Source organism: Grammomys surdaster, unplaced genomic scaffold (genome assembly GCF_004785775.1).
Source record: "Grammomys surdaster isolate TR1022 unplaced genomic scaffold, NIH_TR_1.0 126187, whole genome shotgun sequence".
NCBI classification, from domain to species: Eukaryota; Metazoa; Chordata; class Mammalia; order Rodentia; family Muridae; genus Grammomys; species Grammomys surdaster.
In genome coordinates this window covers 3,996,847-4,015,793 of record NW_021620993.1, presented here as the reverse complement: position 1 = coordinate 4,015,793, position 18,947 = coordinate 3,996,847, and the positions used below count along the sequence as shown (strand labels likewise).

Sequence of the window (18,947 nt, the reverse complement as noted above, 5' to 3'; positions counted from 1 at the left end):
GTGTGTGTGTGTGTGTGTGTGTTCATGTTCTAAACTCTTCTTATGATGACCCCAAGCAGATTGGCTTAGATTCATCCAGTGGCCCAAAGTCATACACTGAGGTCCTAGGGTAGGTTAAAACTGCAGCAAGATCAGGAACATGACAGATGCCAGAGGCAAGGAAGAGCCTCATGGGGAAAACAAGGCAGGGTTGGAGGTGGTACGGGTCACTGAAGATGATACACAATGGAGGACAAGAGGTTAAAGGTCAAGGGGTCAGAACTCCTGCCTCCTGAGAGGCAGTGACACTGGTGGAAATTCACCTCTTAGATGAGGTGAAAAGGAGGCATGGAAGACTGGGCCTGGGGCAGGACATTAGAGCTGGAGAGGGGTGGAGGGTGGCCAGCTGTGGGGAATTCAGGTCTGTGTGTCTGAGGAGAAGGAGGAGCTAGAGCTGGCAATGAAGATGCCGAAGGCTTGAGGAGGGCTGTCTGAGGAGGGCTGGGCCACTGTCAGCAGCCGAGACTAGGAGGAGGCTGTATATGAAGTGAGTGACATCACACATCACTAGAGCAGAGCCTAGGTAAGAGGAAGGAGCAGCTGAGAGGGGCCTGAGAGTCAGATCAGAGAAGCAGAGGACTGAAGCTCATCCAGGGAGAGGAGTAACAGAGCTTCCCTGTGCCGTGGAGATCAAGGGATGCTACACATGGCCACCTGCCTCCATCCCCAGAGACAGGATCACCTCACTCCAGCATCCCTTGGGATGCTGCAAGCTTTCAGTGGGCATCAGATTGTGGACACCTCACCCTCACATGGCCTGTTGTGTTTGTGGCAGCTTCAGTGTATGTTTGTTCTGATACTTCCATCAACCCACAAAAAGGGACAAATTTCTACCTGCTGAGCTCACTGGCATTCCTGCCTGCATCCTGGAGATACCAGGTTCCTGAGGGCACCACTCCACTCCAGGTCAACCTGTACATCTCTGTTCTAGGAAACCAGGACTTCCTCGGAGAGCATTGTCTCTGTGCCTGCCTCCAGCACGTCAGGGTCCCCAAGCCGTGTGATCTACGTAAGTGAGGGTCATGGAGAGTGCTGTGGGTTGGTGGTGGGGTCACCACTGGGCCAGTGCTGTCGGGACTACAGAGTCTGCTGACAGTGGTCACTCAGCACTCCCTTGGGGAAGAAATGGCTACAGACTGGAGAGAGACACAGAACCCAAGACCTAAACACATTTGTGTGGCCTGGCACACAGACCTTTTCCCTAACTGGCTGGTGATTAGCGGAGGAGCATCGTGCATAGATGCAGTCATAGCACTACAGGAGGGCATGGCTGGCCTGCACTTAGTGAGCCACAGGCACTTGAAGGAAGGATGTTGTTTGCCTGAGCCACTGTGCAGGTCCTCACTTGTGAACAAAGAAGGCTCCTACCCAGCTCCTCAAGAGAAGTGTACTGGAGATGCTTGTGTGTGCATGCGTGCGTGTGTGTGTACATGCATGAGACTATCCATATAAATATAAAAACGATTGGACCCATTTTAAAAAGTTGTTAACTGTTGCCTCAGAGGGCAGGTTTGAGACAGGAGGCCATTGGTGTTTCAGCACCATGTGTGAGTGTTGAGGTTTGTCATTAAGAGTCCTGAGGCATAAGCTGAAGGACAGCATAGTGGCTCAAGAAGCTCCAGGACTGGAGGGAAGGCAGGAGACAAGGGGCAAGTCCCTTTTGCTATCTGCCCCTGGCTCTCCTGGCCCGGCCTTGGATCTTAGGTAGCATGGTAGGGAGATGAGGTTTACTCTCCCCCGCCTGTCTTCAGCTCACATCCTCCCATAACATTTAGCAGACGGTCATTCTGATGATGGTAACAGCAAGCGTCTTTCCTGGGATCACTGTGACTACAGTGTGGAGTGAGTGGGTTCCAGAACCCTCTGAGCCCACTTGTGCTGAGTCTCAGCCTGTGCCTGTGAGGTCTGGAGTCTGGCTGTGTACCCTAGGCAAGGTGTTTTCCTCTGTGGGCCTCTGGAGGCTTATTCATAAGCTGGGTTGAATCCAACCTCACCGGTGGTCCAGGGCTTCCTAAGGCTTGTCGTGTGAGGCTCCCTCTACAGCTCCAGGCCCAGAGAAAGAACTGAGAGCACACCTTCACCTCCTGAGCACTGGGATTCACAGGTGTGTGGCACTATGGCTGGCATATGCTGTTGCCAGGGACGGGATCCAGGCCCTTGTACGTGCTGGGCAAGTCCCTAGCAACTGAGTCACACTCCAACCCCTGCCTCTTGTTTACACAAAATAGCAGTGGCCGGAGGGAAGGGGAACTGATCTCCGTCATTATCCAGTGAGCTCTGCAGCTGGGGCTCTCGGGACTGTGACCTAAGGTTGCTTTTCTCACAGTAAATGTGACTTATTGTTCAGCAATGGGAAGCCGCAGTGAACAGTATCTTGGCGCCTCTTTCTGGTGGCAGCCGTGGTCATGAAGTGAAAGCCCAGTCACTGCACACTGTAGTACTGTGCACACTGTGGGGTATATGCTACCATACCTTCCTAGGTGAGTGACTCTGGGCAAATTGCCCAACCTCTCTGAGCTCTGGACTCTTCGTCTGTATAGATGGGAATACTGTGAGCATCCCTGCCACAGACCTCTATGAGTTTCTGTCTCTGGTCCAGTTCAGTATCTGCTGTGGCTGTTGATGGTTTGTCTCAGAATCCCAGCAGGGGAAGCCGCACAAAGGCTGATGTAGAAGTTAGACTTGAGCAGGGAAGGATTATCCCAGAGCTGGGCTGAAGGTGGGAAAGAGCTGAGGTGCTCCTCGAGTCAGAGGGATAGGCGGGACCCCAGAGTGAGTATGGGTGCAGGGGACACTGTCTGAGGAGGGTGGACAGAATGAGCAGGAGCTGCAGCAGCCAGGTGGACCTCACCTGAGCCAGCATGGTGGCTCACAGCACCTCACAGTCAGTGAGTTCAGCGGGTCACATCCCAGCACCCCGTCAAATGCTGAGCCGCCATCTTGCTGCTGTTTTGCACTTGCTCAAAACTTCTGAGACGAGGGGAGAGAGGATGAGAACAAGTGTGCAGATGTGGCTGTTGTGGGACGATGTGGGCAAGATGAGTTATGCTTATGTGTGTGCACGGTCACGTGTATGTGTGGCACAAGTGTGCAAGTTTGTAAGAGCCAGCCCTGGTGTGCAAGTAGCTGTGCATATATATGGGACTGTGTTGTAAGCCAGCAGGTGTGTGCTATTATGTGGAATGGGTGTTACTGGTGCATCCCCTCATCGCCTTAGACAAGCACGCTCTGTGTGTACTCTGATGTGAGTAGGGGATTGTGTGCATGTACATCTGTGATATATGTTCATGTTATATACCTGTAACCATGTGTGGTTTTAGGTTATAGTCTGAGTCTCACTGCCAGGCCCTGCATTAATGCATTATGGGCACAACCCAACGGCTTCAGTGTCTGACTCCAGGGCTATCCTTGTGGTCAGGTCCTCGGCTTTGCATCCCTGCCCCACCTTCACTGAGGGCTCGGTGTGCTTACACCCTGCTGGATCCCTGCAAGCCCAGGCCATCCTCACTGCTGGCTGTGGAGTGGCTCTGGCCTGGCATGTGTCATCAGTGACCCCTCCTCTGCTCTCTCCTTCATCAGGCAAAGCTTGGCGATGAGATCCTGGACTACAGGGACTTGGCTGCTCTTCCCAAAAGCAAGGCAATCTATAACATCGACCGCCCCGACATGATCTCCTACTCACCCTACATTAGCCACTCGGCCGTGGGGGACAGGCAGAGCTATGGCGAGGTACGGGGTATCACCATGTGTTGCATGCTTTCCCCAGTGCTGGCTCATGTGGATGGAGTCTAGTCCTTGCCAACATGCTCTGCTTCTTCGCCCCCAGATAACATGTCCATCTTAAGATACTTCCACTCAACCACGCCCCCTCACGGAAGAAATGAGTCTGAGAGTGAAGTGGAGGCGGGCAGAGCTTGAGAGAGGGACACACACTCTGCAAATGTCTGCATTTTCTTAGCCTCTGAGTGTTTTATGATGATGAAGTGTGTCATCTTCTCTCTCTGGACCATATGACCTTGAGCCCACATTCCCAGACCAGCACCTCCTCTATGGGTCCATTCCTAGGCTGGTTGAACAGTTTGTGTCATTATTCCCCAGTCTCCTGAAAATAGAAGCATCTGTCTAATTAGAGTCTTATTGCTATGGAGAGATACCATGACCACAGCAACTGTTATAAAGGAAAACATTTAATTGGGTCTGGCTTACAGTTTCAGAGGTTTAGCCCATTGTCATCATGGTAGGAAGCATGGTGGCATACAGGCAGGCATGATGCTGGAGAAAGAGCTGAGAGTTCTACATCTTGATCAGCAGGCAGCAGGAGCAGAAGTGTGCCACACTGGGCTTAGCTTGAGCATATATGACCTCAAAGCCTGCCTCCATAGTGACAAACTTTCTCCAACAAGGCCACGTCTCCTAATAGTGCCACTCCCTATGGTCATACACATGAGTATCTGGGGGCCATTGCTATTAAAACCACCGCGGCATGTATTGGTGATGTTTTTATTCAAGCTGCCTGTTTCCAATGAACACAGTTCCTATAGAGTGTCATTTCCTTCTGTTAGATTTTAGTGTGTCTTTGGCTGTGTGGAGCTCAGGACAAATGTTGAACTGGAGCAGGGAAATGGTCATTCCTAACACATGCCTCTTTGACTCCCTTCTGTGGCTTCAGCAAGACCTTGTGGGGCATGAGACTCAGGAGTTTGTACTTACATAGTAATGTTGAATTACTCCTCTTGGCACTGAGAAGCCTGTAGTTATAGCCCCCAGACAAGCCTGCAGGCTCTGAGGACCACTTAGGGACCAAGAAGAGCAAAAGGACCATCAGACATACATATCAGGATGTGTATGCCTGAGGAGGAAAGGGCACCGACCTTGTGACTACTGCACCACCTACCTGCTACCTGAGCTGGCTGTGGGCTTCATCAGCCCACATCTAGCCTTTGGGCAGCAGGCAACTGGAGAGGGTCAGAGGTCACACAACTTGACTGTGTCCCTCTGAGATCCAAAGCCTGGCTTTTCTTCCCTAAAGACCACATACTGGCTATTCCACGGCTGATCCTCAGGGACATGGAATTCAGGCTTCAGAGTTGGGTTCAAGTCCCACTGGACTCAGCCTCAGGAGGCCAGCAAGGCCCTCTCTGAATGGAACGTTGACATTCCTTCAGTGGCCTCAGGAAGCCATGGTGGGTGGGGAAAGCTGCAGTGAGCAGCATTGATATGCAAGCCCACAGCCTGTTGACAGCATTGTCCTATATCCAGGGCACACAATGTTCCCTCTCAAGTGTAGGCATAGAATTGCGGACACAGGGTCTGGAAACTTCTCAGGTTTTTTTTCAGCATCTGAGACAACACCTTCGAAATATCAAGACTGTGTGACCCACAGATAGTCCTGACTTAGAAGTCTGTCCTTCAGAGGGCAGTGGGATAGCATGGGAGTGTATGTATGTGTCATCCTCTCTAATATCTGCCCTGTCACAAGCTTGTCCCTTCTGCCATACTGCTTGTGAGACTCGCTTCAGCAGAGGTCAGTACCGGGCTGCCCTGGGGAAGGAATATTCCCACTAAAATGCTACTTCTTCCTGTGGTCCAGGATGGTAGGGCAACACAATATAGAAAACCTCAGGACTCTTGTCACGTACATCACATATAGAGTAGCTGATGGCTTCCTTACTGTCTCGCTGCCTCATCCCTCTGGACCATTCTCATGAACAGAGGCGGGTTGGTTTTTGTTGTTCTTGTTTTATATTTCTGTCCCTATATCATAGCCCAGCCCCTGGGAGTGATTTTTCTCAGTCACACCTAAAAAAAGCCAAGGCCAAATGAGGTTCAGCTAGGACTCACATGGGCCCAGATAAGCTGCCTCTGGACCCCGCTCTCTGGGTGTCAAGAACAAGATGGAACGGCCACCCTTCTAGCAGAGGAGCCATTGGCTAGAAACATAAGGACTGGAGCCACCTTTCTGAGCCTTTGTCTCCTGGCTCTCTCCCAGCTCTCTCCTGGCTCTCTACCCTCTTTCCACTGAGCCCCACCCCATCTATCCTCTCCAGAGAAAATGAAAGTGATGAGCCCAGAAGGTGTAGCTGCAGTGGTCCACGAGCCACCAACAGCTTTCTTTTTGAACTCATGGTCTCTGGAGTGTGGATGCCATCTGGTGGGCTGAGTGGAGGAAGGAGCTGGCTCAAACAGCACCAAGCCACCTCTTGTGCTGGGGCACCTTGTTAGTTAGAGCTGCAGGTCACGAATGTAGGTGCCTACGTTCCCTGTGGTCACCCAACAGCCCTCTTACCCCAAAGCAACCCTGGCTCAGTGCACTAACGGCTGCTCTGTTGTGTCCACAGTCACCTCAGTTGCTCTCACCAACGCCGACTGAGGTAACCACCACCTACGCCTGCGCCCTGTGTGCTCATGGTGCTGCCGTCTGCAGGGTTATAGAGATGACCAGCATGGCGCCCTGAGGGCCACAGGGCCCTAGCCACTTCACTGGGGGCCTCTTCCTGCTGGCTGTTTTTATAATCATATCTCATTGCATGTTCCCCCATGTGTGTGCAGACAAGTCTTCACTGACACTGGGGATATGGTATTACCCAGCAGATCCTGGCCTGGGTCATGGCATCCTTGGGTGAGCTGGGGTCCACTTCTTGTCCCAACTAGATATTCAGGAAGCTCTGGGCCCTTGAGGCTGAGCACTCTGAGAACTGAGCTATCAGATAAACTTCTCAATACCAGACCAAGGCGTCTCCTTTTTCTCAGAATCAGTGGTGCAGGTTGTGGGCCACTCAGACTCTAGTCTGTGTGGCAGAGCCCAGGGCTGGGAAGGGAATAGGAGCATGGCACACTATTGAGCCCCCTCTCTGTACCAGGCACTGTTGTAATCACTTTATACCTAATTCCTTTACCCAGAACAAAACCCAGAGGTAGTTCCTAAGAGTTTCCCATTTACCAGTGGAGAAACTGGGGCCCAGACGCCAAGTAACTGGGGCCATTTGCTTCCTGCCCTCCTCAACCTTGGGGAGTGTCCCACTCCAGCCCACAATGTCCCAAGATCGAGTATCTCATCGTCTCAGACTGAGTAACGCTTCTGCCTGGTTCCTCTACTGCCTCCTCAGTCCAACGCATTTCACTTCTTGTAGCCAAAGCAAGATCTACGGCAAGAGCTTCTGCCTGGTTCCTCTACTGCCTCCTCAGTCCTTCTTCTGGCAAACAATGCTTGGGGTTCTGGGGGACCCTGATGCTGTGGGGTGCTTGGGGTTGACATGAGGCTAGGAGGGCTGGCATGACCCAGGCCACCAGGCTACATTACAGAGGGATGGGCAGTCTGATTCTGGAACCATGGTGCCATGTCATCTCATGCTGCTGTCGCCTGTTCTGGCTGCTCACAGACGCTCCTCTTCCTGCTAAGAAAGTGCTAAGTGTTATCAGTGCTTGTGGTCTCGTTGGCTGGCTTCTGAATCCCAGAGGGCACCTTCCTGCCTCAGAAGGTGCCACGGAGCACCTAGAGTGTCCCTCACATGTGAGGAGCACGTCAGTGTTCTCAAACTGTTCCAGAGGTTCAGAGTGCTGGGAAGGTTTAAGGGGGAGGGAAGTGGATAGGGCAGGGAGGATGCAGGCATGGTCCTTCCACCACATTCCAGAAGTCCTGCACCAAGGAGGGTCAGATGGACTGGAAGGGTGGGTATCCAGTGGGCTCATACTCAAACCAAGGAGCTTGCTACGACTCAGACCTGTCTCACTGTCTAGATGTGCTCTGTTTATGCTCGAAGACCCTATTTTAGGGTTGTGTTGTTTCTGCCCCTGGGATCTAGAGGGCAAAATCAGTGGGGGTGGGTGAAGGGCAAGCTGTGCTCCTGACGGAAGTGTTCTCACACTGTCTTCCTACCCAGGGGGATCAGGATGATCGGTCCTACAAGCAATGCAGGACCTCCAGCCCCAGCTCTGCTGGCTCGGTCAGCCTCGGACACTACACCCCAACCTCACGGTCACCCCAGCACTACAGTTGTCCAGGTATTCACACCCCTCCACACTTATCTTGACCCCGTGAAGAGGTTGTACTTCTTGATGAGTTTGCTGATATAAAGTAGCTTCTTTATTCATTGAGAACAGTGGCGAGGGGAGTGGTACTGGTGGGGCCATGGCGAGTCTGGCCACTTAGACATAGCAAAAGGACTGCCTCAAGCCTGGGAGCAGGCAGCCATAAGGCAGCTGGTCACCCTGAGGTTAGAGGGGCTGTCTGACTCCACAGTTCACATTCTGAGACACACACAGCCCCAAGGCCCACACAGAACAACCAGAGTGGGCTTCTGGGGCAGTTACAGAGCTGTCAGATGTGAAATAACACATGAGGTAGGAGAGCAAGCCACAGTCTGTTGTGAGCACATGGCAGTTTGGGAGGACATGAGCTGAGGAATCAGAGTCATTGGAACAGCCAGTCACAATGTCTAATGCTGTACCTATCACTCAGTAACCCTAAAGACAACCATCCTATCAAAGAACTTGGCAAAGGCCCCTATGCCCTTCCAGCTGGAAGACAACCCTGTGCAGGGCCTCCCACCCTGTCGCCTCATCCCCCCAACCCTTCCCATTCGGCTCCCAGTTTGCATTGTGTTCCTCAGCTTTGAGCTGGCATGTGAAAGCCACAGGGACCATGCACCGACATGCTGCCTTTTGGAGGGATTTTTCCAAGCTGCTTCCTTCCTTCCAGCTGTGCATGACCCGTTTTCACACCTGTGGATCATAGCTCTTATTTTCAGAAACTTTGTGGGAAAAAAAATCGACTTAGTTGTTTGCAATCATTTTCATTGATTCCTTGCAATATGCCTGGTCCATCCTGCTCAGTCAGTGCAAAGAAAGAGGGCGAGCGAGTGTGTGCAGGGGAGAGTAAGTGAATGATTGCAGGAATGAGAATGAGGCAATGAATGAGTGGATGGATGAGTAAGTAAATGAACGGGTTAGTGGATGACTGAGTTGAGTGAGTAAATTAGCGAGTGAATGAATGAATGAGTGAATGAATGAATGAATGGGCTAGTCAGAGAGCTCATGAGTAAGGAATGTGCTGGTGGATGATTGGGTGAATTAGTGAGTGAGTGATTAAGTGAGTGAGTAACCTACTGACTGAATAAGTAAATGGGTTGGTCAGCAAGTGAATGAGTAAAGAAATGAATGGGCTAGTGGACGACCGAGTGAGTGAATGAATGAATGAATTGGCTAGTCAGAAAGTTAATGAGTAAGTAACTGAATGTGTTAGTGGGTGATTAAGGGAGTGAATTGAGAGAATGAGCGTGTGAATTAGTGAAAGGCTGAGTCAGAGACTGGAGATGCGCTGGTGAGTGAACTAGGTGAACGAGAGGATGAACAGGTGTGTGGATAGCGTGGCCTTCTTGAGCCCTTCCCTCAGAACCTGTGTGACTTGACCCCTGACTTTGCATCACCAGGAAGGCCTGGCTATTGATTGCTTGGTCAGGGGTAAAGCCCAGAGGCCAAGCTTTGTATCTGGACTGGCAACTGCCATGAGAATGCTGGTGACAGACCACTCTTTGACCTCTGGAAGCTGCCCTCCCACTGTCCTTGATCACAAGGACACCCCAAAGTGAGCCATGGGCAGGGCCAGAGATGTGTCCCAAGCTCCGGCTGCCACCCTGTGTCTGGAGGCAGCATCTCCTGACCCCACCTGAAGGAGATGGCCCACAGCCTTCTGGGTGATCCTCTTCAGGTGCCCCAGGAGAGAAGAGGGGCAATGTCCCTGACCAAGTGGGGACTAGGGCAAGTTGGTGGCTCTGGGGTGGAGGAGCCCAGGGTTACTGACTGCTCTCTGTTGCCCGCAGCTGGTACTGTGAGTGTTGGTACCAGTAGCTGTCTGTCCCTGTCCCAACACCCAAGCCCTACATCCGTGTTCAGACATCATTACATCCCCTACTTCCGAGGTAAGGCGTGCAGTGCACAGCGGGGGGTGCTCGTCCCATGTCTCCGCATGGCTTCCAGAGCCCTGTGTCTCATGCCTGTGTACTTCCTGTGTTGTGTGTGTCTGGCTCTATTCTTGTCAGTGTGTCCATGTTCCTGGAAGGAAAACAGGGTGATTTGTCACTAAGAGTACAGCTGGAGGGGGCATCTCAATGAACACCTTGCTGGAGGTGGGAGAGTCATTGTATACATTCCCCCATCAACCCTACATGGTGGGGTGTGGTTAGTGTTAGCCTTCAGGAGCAGGAGCTGAGGTGTGGAGAGGTGGTGATGTCCACAGCCTCACACCCCCTGGTGGCTGAGCCAAGACTCAACCCAGGTGGCTCCAACCCCTGGGTCTTTCCAAGCCATAATCCATGTCCTGTAGACCCATATACATGAATGAGGGTGTGGATGCCCTTGTGATTTCTTCCATGTTAAAAACTGAATTTTGTGTGCCCCCAAGTTCACATATTGATGGCCAATCCTCCATACAGCAGTGTCTGAAGAAGCAATGTTAAGGCAGGTAGGGTGACAGAGGTAGAGCAAGGGTCACAAGGAGGAACTCTCATCCACTGGCCTTGTAAGGCAAAGAGGAGGCAGGCCCTGGGCATTGTCTGCACATTTAAGATCAGTGGAGAAACAGTCAACAGACCAGGGTGAAATACTACTAAAACAAAACAAAGCAACAATCACAGCAACAACAAACTTCTCCTGGGCTTTGAACATGACTCCAGACCTGTGAGAAATGAGAGGCTGTTGAGCTATGAAATTTGTTACATAGCCCAGCTGATAAAGACACAGCAAATAGGTTGGGGATTTAGCTCAGTGGTAGAACATTTGCCTAGCAAGCACAAGGCCTTGGATTCTGTCTTCGGCTCTGAAAAGAAAAAAAGACACAACAAATAACACTTAGGGATTTAGAGAACATGTTGATGATTTTCTCAAGGGTCCCTAGGTGGTACATTAAGTTCCCTGTCTCTCATAACCACGCAATGGGTACCCATGGAAAATTCCTCCCCACAGGTTCAGGCGCAGCCAGCAGCTCCCATCACTTGCAGTCAGTAAATGACCCGTTCTCCTCTATCTTTATTCTCATCCCTTACTGTATTCCTGGTCCACTGAGCAGAGCCCTTGGCACTGTCATGTCTTCCTTGCCTCTTCATGGGCTCTCCACACATCCCAGTCTCTAGCAGGGATTAAGTTCCCAGTGACAATGCACAGCCCCAATGCTATATCCCCAGAGTAGCAGAGTGGCTTCGTGGTCCTTAATTCATGTATATTATATGTCTGTGGGAGTCTCAGAGTGAGGAGTGCCCCCAGAACCTGAAGGGAACCTGATCACTTTGGGGAAGTCAGACAGATCTCGAAGTCTGATATCTTTCTTCCCTTTGCCCAATCACCTGTAAGGCCCTGCCTTTGGTGGGCCTGATATACCTCTGGGTCCGTGGTCAGCCTGTGACCAAAGATGTGCTAGACACTGACCACTACTGTTCCTGTTCTTAATGGGGGCTGCATAGAAACCCATAGTTCTGCCCTTCACTTGACTTCCATGGCAGACTGTGACCTTGGGCTCTCCAGCACCTTTCAGAACATGCCTTGAGGAGGTCGAGACCCCGAGATGAGTGCCTGCTTGAGGTTCAGAGCAAAGCCCAGACACAGGTCCTTCCCTAGAGCCTCCTGAGGACCACCCTGTCCCTAGTCTCTGGACACCCTGTCCGTAGCACACAGCCACAGATGTAGCTTCTGCTGAATCTCTGGAAAATTCCTTCTTATCCTCATGGGTGCTTTGCAGTATTTGGGAGACACCTCATGTCTGATGCTGGTTGAAGACTCCCAGGTAGACATGCTGTCCTGGTCCAGCACTCTCCTGACTGAACTAGAATGGCAGGGACTCGCCCATCTCCCTTCTTTCCATCTTCCACCCAGCCTGGTCATCATACCCTCCCACTGAGTCTCAGGGCTTGGAGTCTCACTGCCCCCAACACCTACAGTCAGGTGAAGGGCTGGTGAAAGTCACTGGCACATTACTGTCAATTTCAGACCTTGGTTGGGATAGTGTAAGGTATAAGCCTGACTCTAACTTGATAAAAACAAGCTGCAAAGATAGGAGACGTGGGTTCATAAGAGGACTCCGTGATGCTGATGTTACTTTTCTGGGGTCTGACTAGAAGATATGCCACAGTACTAGTGTCATGAGAAGAAGGAGTGTCAGAGGAATCGGAGGGCAGAGCCTCAGGTCAAAGCCACAATGTGCACTGTACCCAGTAGGTGATTCTCATCTTGCCAAGGGTCCTCTTCCCAGCTCTAAAACAGGTCCCTAAGCCCTAGTCCATCAGCTTCAGGAGCTGTGCTCAATGCTCTGAGGAAGTTCTAGGTAGAAACTACACCTGCCTTGGCTATGGTCCTCAAAAGGTCATGACATGTGGTTGTGAGCCAGACTTGCTCTAGTGGGACTTTGGAAAAGTACAGCCATAGCTAACCACAGCATCTTCAAGGCCAGAGTCAACTGTAGCATCTTCAAGGCCAGGACTAATCACATTATCTTCAAGGCCAGGGCCAAACAGCATCTTTAAGGCCAGGACCAACTATAGCATCTTCATCTGCCAGAGTCAACTGTAGCCATATCAACCATAGTTGCAACAAGAAGATAGATGATGAGTCACTGGTTCATAGATGATACAGTGTCCACAAATCTATACCAAAAAGACCAGCTGAATAAGAGCACAAGGGAATGACTTCTGCACAGAATGCCCAAGAATTTGTAGAGATAGTGGGTCACAGAGGTAAGCAGGACTCCCTCCTTCCTCTGCATAGCCAAGTGTGAGCTAAAACCTGGAGAGGTGCCATGTCCAGGCAAGGCATCAGGTCTGACCCCAGGTCATGAAGGCAGCAAATGCCCCGGGGGTGATGTGAAAGAGAGGAGATACCACCTCTGTACCTTCCTCCTAAGTCCATGACCCCTGTCTCTCACAATCCCAGCTGAGGGACATTCTATAGCTCCCCTCCCCCTGTCAAGATACTAGGAACTGTCAAGATCTTCAGTGACAAGGGATGCTGGTCACAGCTTCGAGAAGCAGGATGTGACAGTGAGTGTGGTGTGATGTCCTGAATGGGTCCTGAGACAGAAAATATCTCAAGTAAAAGTGGGTTAGACTCAAAGTGTAGTTAACATGACAGAACGATTTCAGATCCTGGAGGCGTGTCAGAACTCAGAAGCAGGCCCTGAGTGAGGGTACCTTTTGGAATCATCTAAAACCATTCCAAAACAAAACATTGACTTAAAAGAAGCCATGGGTCACACCAGATCTGGGGCCACCTGGCCTTGTACAGGACCTTTCCCTGGGAAGTGTCAGAAGCACCCTGGATATGACTCCTTCAAAAAGAGCCATGTGCCTGGACAAAGGAGCCTCCATGCCTGTCCTTGGGTGACACTGGGGGGCCTTATCATTTAGGATCAGTGAGGAAAGCTAGTTTCCAAGTAGTCAGTGTGCCCACTTCATGTGGCTTAGTGCCCTCCACCAGAGGTGAGATGGTGCCCACTGTGTGAGGCTGACATAAACATACCATGAAAGCATACAACACAACTCCAGGCAGGTCTGTGGGGTCCAGGTCAGTGAGGTGTTCTCTCAGCCACATCAGACAGGCAAGCATGCTTGCAGAAAAGGAAAAGGCCCCATGATGGCCTGGCCCTCCTGAGTGCTTTGTCAGCCAGGTGGATCCTGAGCCTAAACTCAGGAAAGTGTAGATGGTATTGACTCTGGGAATGGCCTTGCAGATCAGACAGGGAACTGGGAAGATTTGATGGCCATGTCTCAGGCAGGGACCAAGGTGGCTGGTGTTGAAGTCTTCTATAGTAAGTGTGACAGGGTCCTCGTAGGTCATCAAGGTCACCACACTGTGTCTCGACTCCCTTGGTATCGGCCCCTCTGAACAGCTGAGAACCTGTAGCCTCTCTAGCAAGTACACAGGGGTAGAAACCCCACTTGTCATTTCAGGGGACATCACACTGTAGGCCAAGCTCTGGAGAGGACAGGGATGTCGGACCATTTTAGAGTCCTCAGCCAACTGGGATGACAGAAATGATCATGAAGTCAAGATAGAGAAAGACAGGCTAAGCCACAGAGGCTCAGCTCAGGGGTGATACCCAGCAGGGACAGTCTCCAGCCCAGGTGGAGGGCCTACAGTTGTGTTTTCAAAGCCACTATGTCTGTCATGACTTATGTGACACACAGAGTCATGACATCATGTGTAGAAGGAGCCTGTGCTTCCCATATTGCTGAAGTCAGGTCCCTGCTGCTGCTAGGAGGAGCAGAAGCTTAGCTGATGCAGCCAAAGTCAGGAGGGCCAGTATCATTCTAGAACAAAATCTTTAGTCTCCAAAGCTCCCCCAGTGTTTACAGGTGAAATCAGTGACAGAGTGGCAGAAACACCTAAAGTAGGAGTCATCAGTCTTCTTTGGTGGCCACTGGTTTGGCCCTTCTCCAGCCAGGCCCTCCCTGTCTGTGATGTCCCTTACTAGCTCTTGCCCATCCAGGCCAGGTTTCTGTCCCATTGGCCTTAGGGTCCTGCTGCTTGACATTGTCATTCAAAGGCATACTTCTTAGATCTAGAGTGCCCGTTCCTGGCCAGTAGCCCTATCGGCTACTGCAGACTTCAGCAAGTCTAAAGGAAGGGAACAGTTGTGCCTTGGGGTGTCCTGCTGTGAGCTGTGCTCCTCATCCCATGTCCAGTACCACCATGTTCTGTTCATCACATCCTGCATCGGTGGGAGGCGGGGCATCCACTCAGGTCACCAGGTGTCCTTGATGGGTGATTTGACCGTCTAGCCTCCTTCACGGAACACAGAACAGCTTTTAGCCGAGAGAGGTTGGAGGCAGTAGAGCATCCTCATTTTGCTTGCCAGAAGCAGCCGTATCTAGGGACTGTGCAAGTTGATGGATGCTGACCCCCAGCTCCCCACACAGGCAGAGCCTCCTCTGTGGTTGTGAGGGCTGCTTTTGACCCATTCCCACACCTTAGTCCTGTTCTCACAGTTAATCAGTGAAAACTCTGAGCAAGCAGGACCTCCCTGCAACAGCTACATCAGGGAGGCAGGAATAATGAGCCTGCAGAGTGTGTTCACACCCCAGAGTCCTGGGCTCTGCCCACTACCCTTGCACTAACATGCTCTTGGCTTTCCAATCACTGCCCCTTTGTCCCTCCCCCCCGCCCCCAGAGCGAGGCACACTCCATATTGAAACAGAAAGTCATAGGGCTCAAGGCTCCAGCGTGGGCTTCCTTCAGGCAGGAGAGAGAGGATTCACTGCAGCTCAGCTCTTTTCACCTGACACCTTCTGCTTTGCTTTTCTGCCCCTCATATGCTGTCTCTGCTCTTCCATCTGGAGGCAGCGAAAGTGGCCGTAGCACCCCGAGTCTCTCAGTGCACTCCGACAGCAGGCCTCCTTCCTCTACCTATCAGCAGGCTCCGAGACACTTCCACGTCCCAGGTAGGTTCATGCATGCTTGTTGGCTCCTCGTGCACCATCTTGGCCACACCTGAATTGTCAGAGCATCCTCAAACACTGAGTTTCCGTAAAAGCTACTCCATGGAGTAGGGTGTAGTGGTGCATACCAGATATCTCAGCACTGAGTTAGGAGTGGAGACAAGAGGGTCACAAGTTCAAGGCCAATATGGGCTAGAAAATTTTATCTCCAAATCAACAACACAGAATGCAATATGTTTGCAGTACCCCCCAAAGTGACATGCTTGGATTTTTCTCCAAGCCTCATAAATACTGAGAAAATGTTTTTGTCCTGGGTCAAAGGTGGAGAAAAAAGTCTGAGTTAGCTGCATCCTGGTGACCCATGGTTCTTGCTTGCTGCCTTCCCTGTCCACCTCCCTTCCTGTCCCCTTCTGATCTGCGGTGGTGTTTAAACCGGGGGATGCTTGATGGAGGTATGGGGCTTCAGCCTTGGCCACTTGCAGTTTTGGAACCTTTTCTGGTAATTCCGGGCTGGGCGAGCCAGGAGCTGACAGAAGCCACTGGGTGGAGAACATCGCAGCCACCTCCCTGCTCCCCCTCACGTTCTTTCCTTCTCTTTCCTTCTTCTTTCCCAGACACTGGCGTAAAAGATAACATCTATAGGAAACCCCCTATCTACAAACAGCACGGTATGGTCGGTCTGCTGGACTCCGCTGCCGTGCGTTGCCTGCATGTCTGTTGCGCCCTCTCGCTTCTGAATGCTTGCTCCTTTTGCTGTGTCCTGATCTGAGGCTCCGGGAGGCCCTGCTGTCTGAACATTAATGCACACTCACTCGTAGGCTCCTGGGAGGCCTCTCTTCACAAGAGAGGAGACAAGTGCAGAGGCCAGTGCATGGCAGCTGCGGCTGGGGCTGGGGTGTGTGTGCTAATTAAGAACCTTTATTTGGTGTTTTTGATGCTACTATGAGGGGCCCAGTGGAGACAGTGAGGGACTGGGGGCTTTTTACCCATGCCCTGACACAGGCCTGATCTTTGGAAAATAATGACTTGGAACCAGTCCCAATTTAGGGAGACTTTAGGCCCCATCTTTTGAGAATATCTGTGATAGGATGGGAGGCCTTGTCCTCAGCTAATGGGGTTCCTTGCATTGTGTAGAAGCTAGAGGTGGTTTGCAGCAAGGGTGTCCCCTATCCCTCTGACCCCCCACATCTTCTCCACATGGACCTGCCTAGGACAGATGGACAAGGAGAAGATTGCTTGAGCCGTGAAGCAGGACTCTAAGGGAGTCAGAGTTTCGATTTCTGGGTAACCAAGAGGTCACTGCAGTGCCATGAGCCTCAGTTTCCTCATCTGCAAACCAGACTCCTCTCACTCTGTCCTCCACCTCCTCCACTCCATTTCCTTCCCCTTGCCTTTTCTGTCCCCTTCGCCCTCATTCCTCCAGGACTGGGCATGAGGTACTCATAGAACAATGTGTGTGGAAACAGTTCAGAACTGTAAATGGCTGTGCACAGTGGAGACTTACGGGAGATTCCTATATGGACAGCTCTTGTTCAGATGTGCCCAAGGAAAGCACCCGCTTCCCACACTGACAAGTGCTAGACAGCTTAGGCGAGGTCTGCTGTGTCGGGTCTGGTCCTCAGTGCTGATGAGAGGCCCTGAGCTCTGTGCCTTTCCTCCTCCTCTCAGAAAGAACAAAAGGACTTGAAGTCCTGGTTTTTAGAATCTAAGCAGAGGGCACATTGTATCCCCAAGGGGTGGGTGGGGGCAGTAAGATTATCACACCTCTTACCAGGAACAGAACTGTAGCACCCTAGTCTACAGGTGGGGACACTGAGGCCCAGCCAAAGAAAGGAGCATGGCATTAGGTGACCCCTGCAACACCACGCTGGACAGTCTTTGAGAAGGTCCATGATCTCTCCAGAGCCCAGAATAGAGCTTGGCTTATGGGGCTACTGCTTTCTCTCATCTCCACTTGGCAGCTTAACTGTGTGGTTATTAACCATGGTCCAAGTGGAGTTGGCCTTGGCAAGGAGCAGGGTTAGAAAATCACCTTAGGAAATTGACCACCAGTGTCTGATAGGGCCACACTGAGGCAGCATGTTGGTGTTCAAATCCTTTATTGAGCTCCCAGGGGAGGTCAGGTTCACAGTTACCAGCCACCAGCCTTGTAGTCTAGGCATAAGACAGTTGCCTGTCCACAGGCAATCCTGGCTTGAAGAAACCCTGAATACCCAGGATTCTGTATGTTGATTCTGTAAAGAATCAGATCTTAACGAGCACTGCTAGGCATTCAGCAAAGCAAACCCAGGATAGGAACTCGGTGAACCATGCAAACTGTAAGTGACAGAAGGCTTTAGCAGCATAGAAGGTCCTTTAAAAAGCCGTTGGGAAATACAGATGTACATGGTGCCTTTGTTTTCCAGTTCATCCATTTGAGACCTTTGGTATTCACAAGCCCTCCCCACCCCTCAATTTTGGATGGGAGTGTGTGGATACATGTTGTGTGCATGCGTGCCTGTGTACATGTGTGTGTACTTGAATCCCCCTCCCCCAGGCGCTTGCTCCATCAAGGCAACTTGACCACAGGCCTTCCCCGAGGAGCTCTGTAGCCTGGTCTAGGCACTCTGAGCAGCATTGTATTAATCCTCACTCCAGCTTGAAACAGCCCCTTGAAACAGCCCCTGGGGGCCATTGTGAATCACAAGATTGTTTCTTTAGCTTAAGACCCTATAGTTAGCATATTAAAAGCAGCCACACCTTTCCCCTGACGCATTTGCTCTCCTTCCACTGTGAAGTCACTGGACATGGATGCTTCTGGGTTCTGTTACTGTTATTCTTCTGGGAAGCCTGAGTCTCATTTTTTGCTTTTGGGAGCCATGAGGATAGCCAGGCCTCTGTGCCCACTGGGTAGAAGTGACACTTGGTGTGGAGAGCAAGATGCTTGTGAATCCATGGGGCAATCATTAATATGCAGCTGGCCTCTGTTCTTGTCCCCTGCAGCTGTCTTTTTTTTTTTTTTGGACATTTTGGGACCTTACTATATTTTGATATCAGTTCCAGTTCTACTTGCTTGTTGTTTACTGGTTGTGTTAAAGAAGAAAAAAGAGAGAGAGAAAGAGGAAGCAACGTAGGGTGTGATGAAGGAGGAGCAGGCAGGGGTGAGAAAGATCAGGAACATCCCTGTCCCACCAGACATTGCAAGGAGAGGACCTGCAGCACCTGCCAGGGAGAAGGCACAGGGCACTTGGCAGCTGCTCAGGACAGAAACTTCAGGATGGTCTTCACCTCAGCAGCAGCTGTGGGCTGTTGTGTTTCACACAAGAGTAGAGTTGCATGCACACACCTGCAAGCACACTCACTTATACACACATACTCCAGTGTACCCACATACGCCTGCATTCATACATGGTGGCACACACACACAGACACACACACACACACACACGACTACATGCACACACCTGCACATACACTCATATCTGCATACACAAGCAGTGTCCAACCATG

At 51.3% G+C, this 18,947-nt stretch overlaps 1 protein-coding gene across 10 annotated transcripts in view; it reads left to right on the top strand.

The window, feature by feature from the left end:
• The window catches only part of Ablim2 (actin binding LIM protein family member 2), a 124,095-nt gene that overhangs the window by 74,879 nt on the left and 30,269 nt on the right, over nt 1–18,947 (top strand). For 4 of the 10 annotated variants that reach the window (XR_003710111.1, XM_028758058.1, XM_028758056.1 and 1 more), the window contains 5 exons: nt 971–1,048; nt 3,619–3,768; nt 7,920–8,040; nt 9,858–9,956; nt 15,360–15,461. Coding sequence is in view for 9 of the 10 variants with exons in the window: in XM_028758058.1 (XP_028613891.1) it covers nt 971–1,048; nt 3,619–3,768; nt 7,920–8,040; nt 9,858–9,956; nt 15,360–15,461 (550 nt within the window). In the remaining variant the exon portion in view is untranslated. Of the gene's footprint in view, nt 1–970; nt 1,049–3,618; nt 3,769–7,919; nt 8,041–9,857; nt 9,957–15,359; nt 15,462–16,072; nt 16,127–18,947 lie in introns of all 10 variants that reach the window. The other 6 variants (XM_028758062.1, XM_028758060.1, XM_028758061.1 and 3 more) reach the window with 3 other exon arrangements.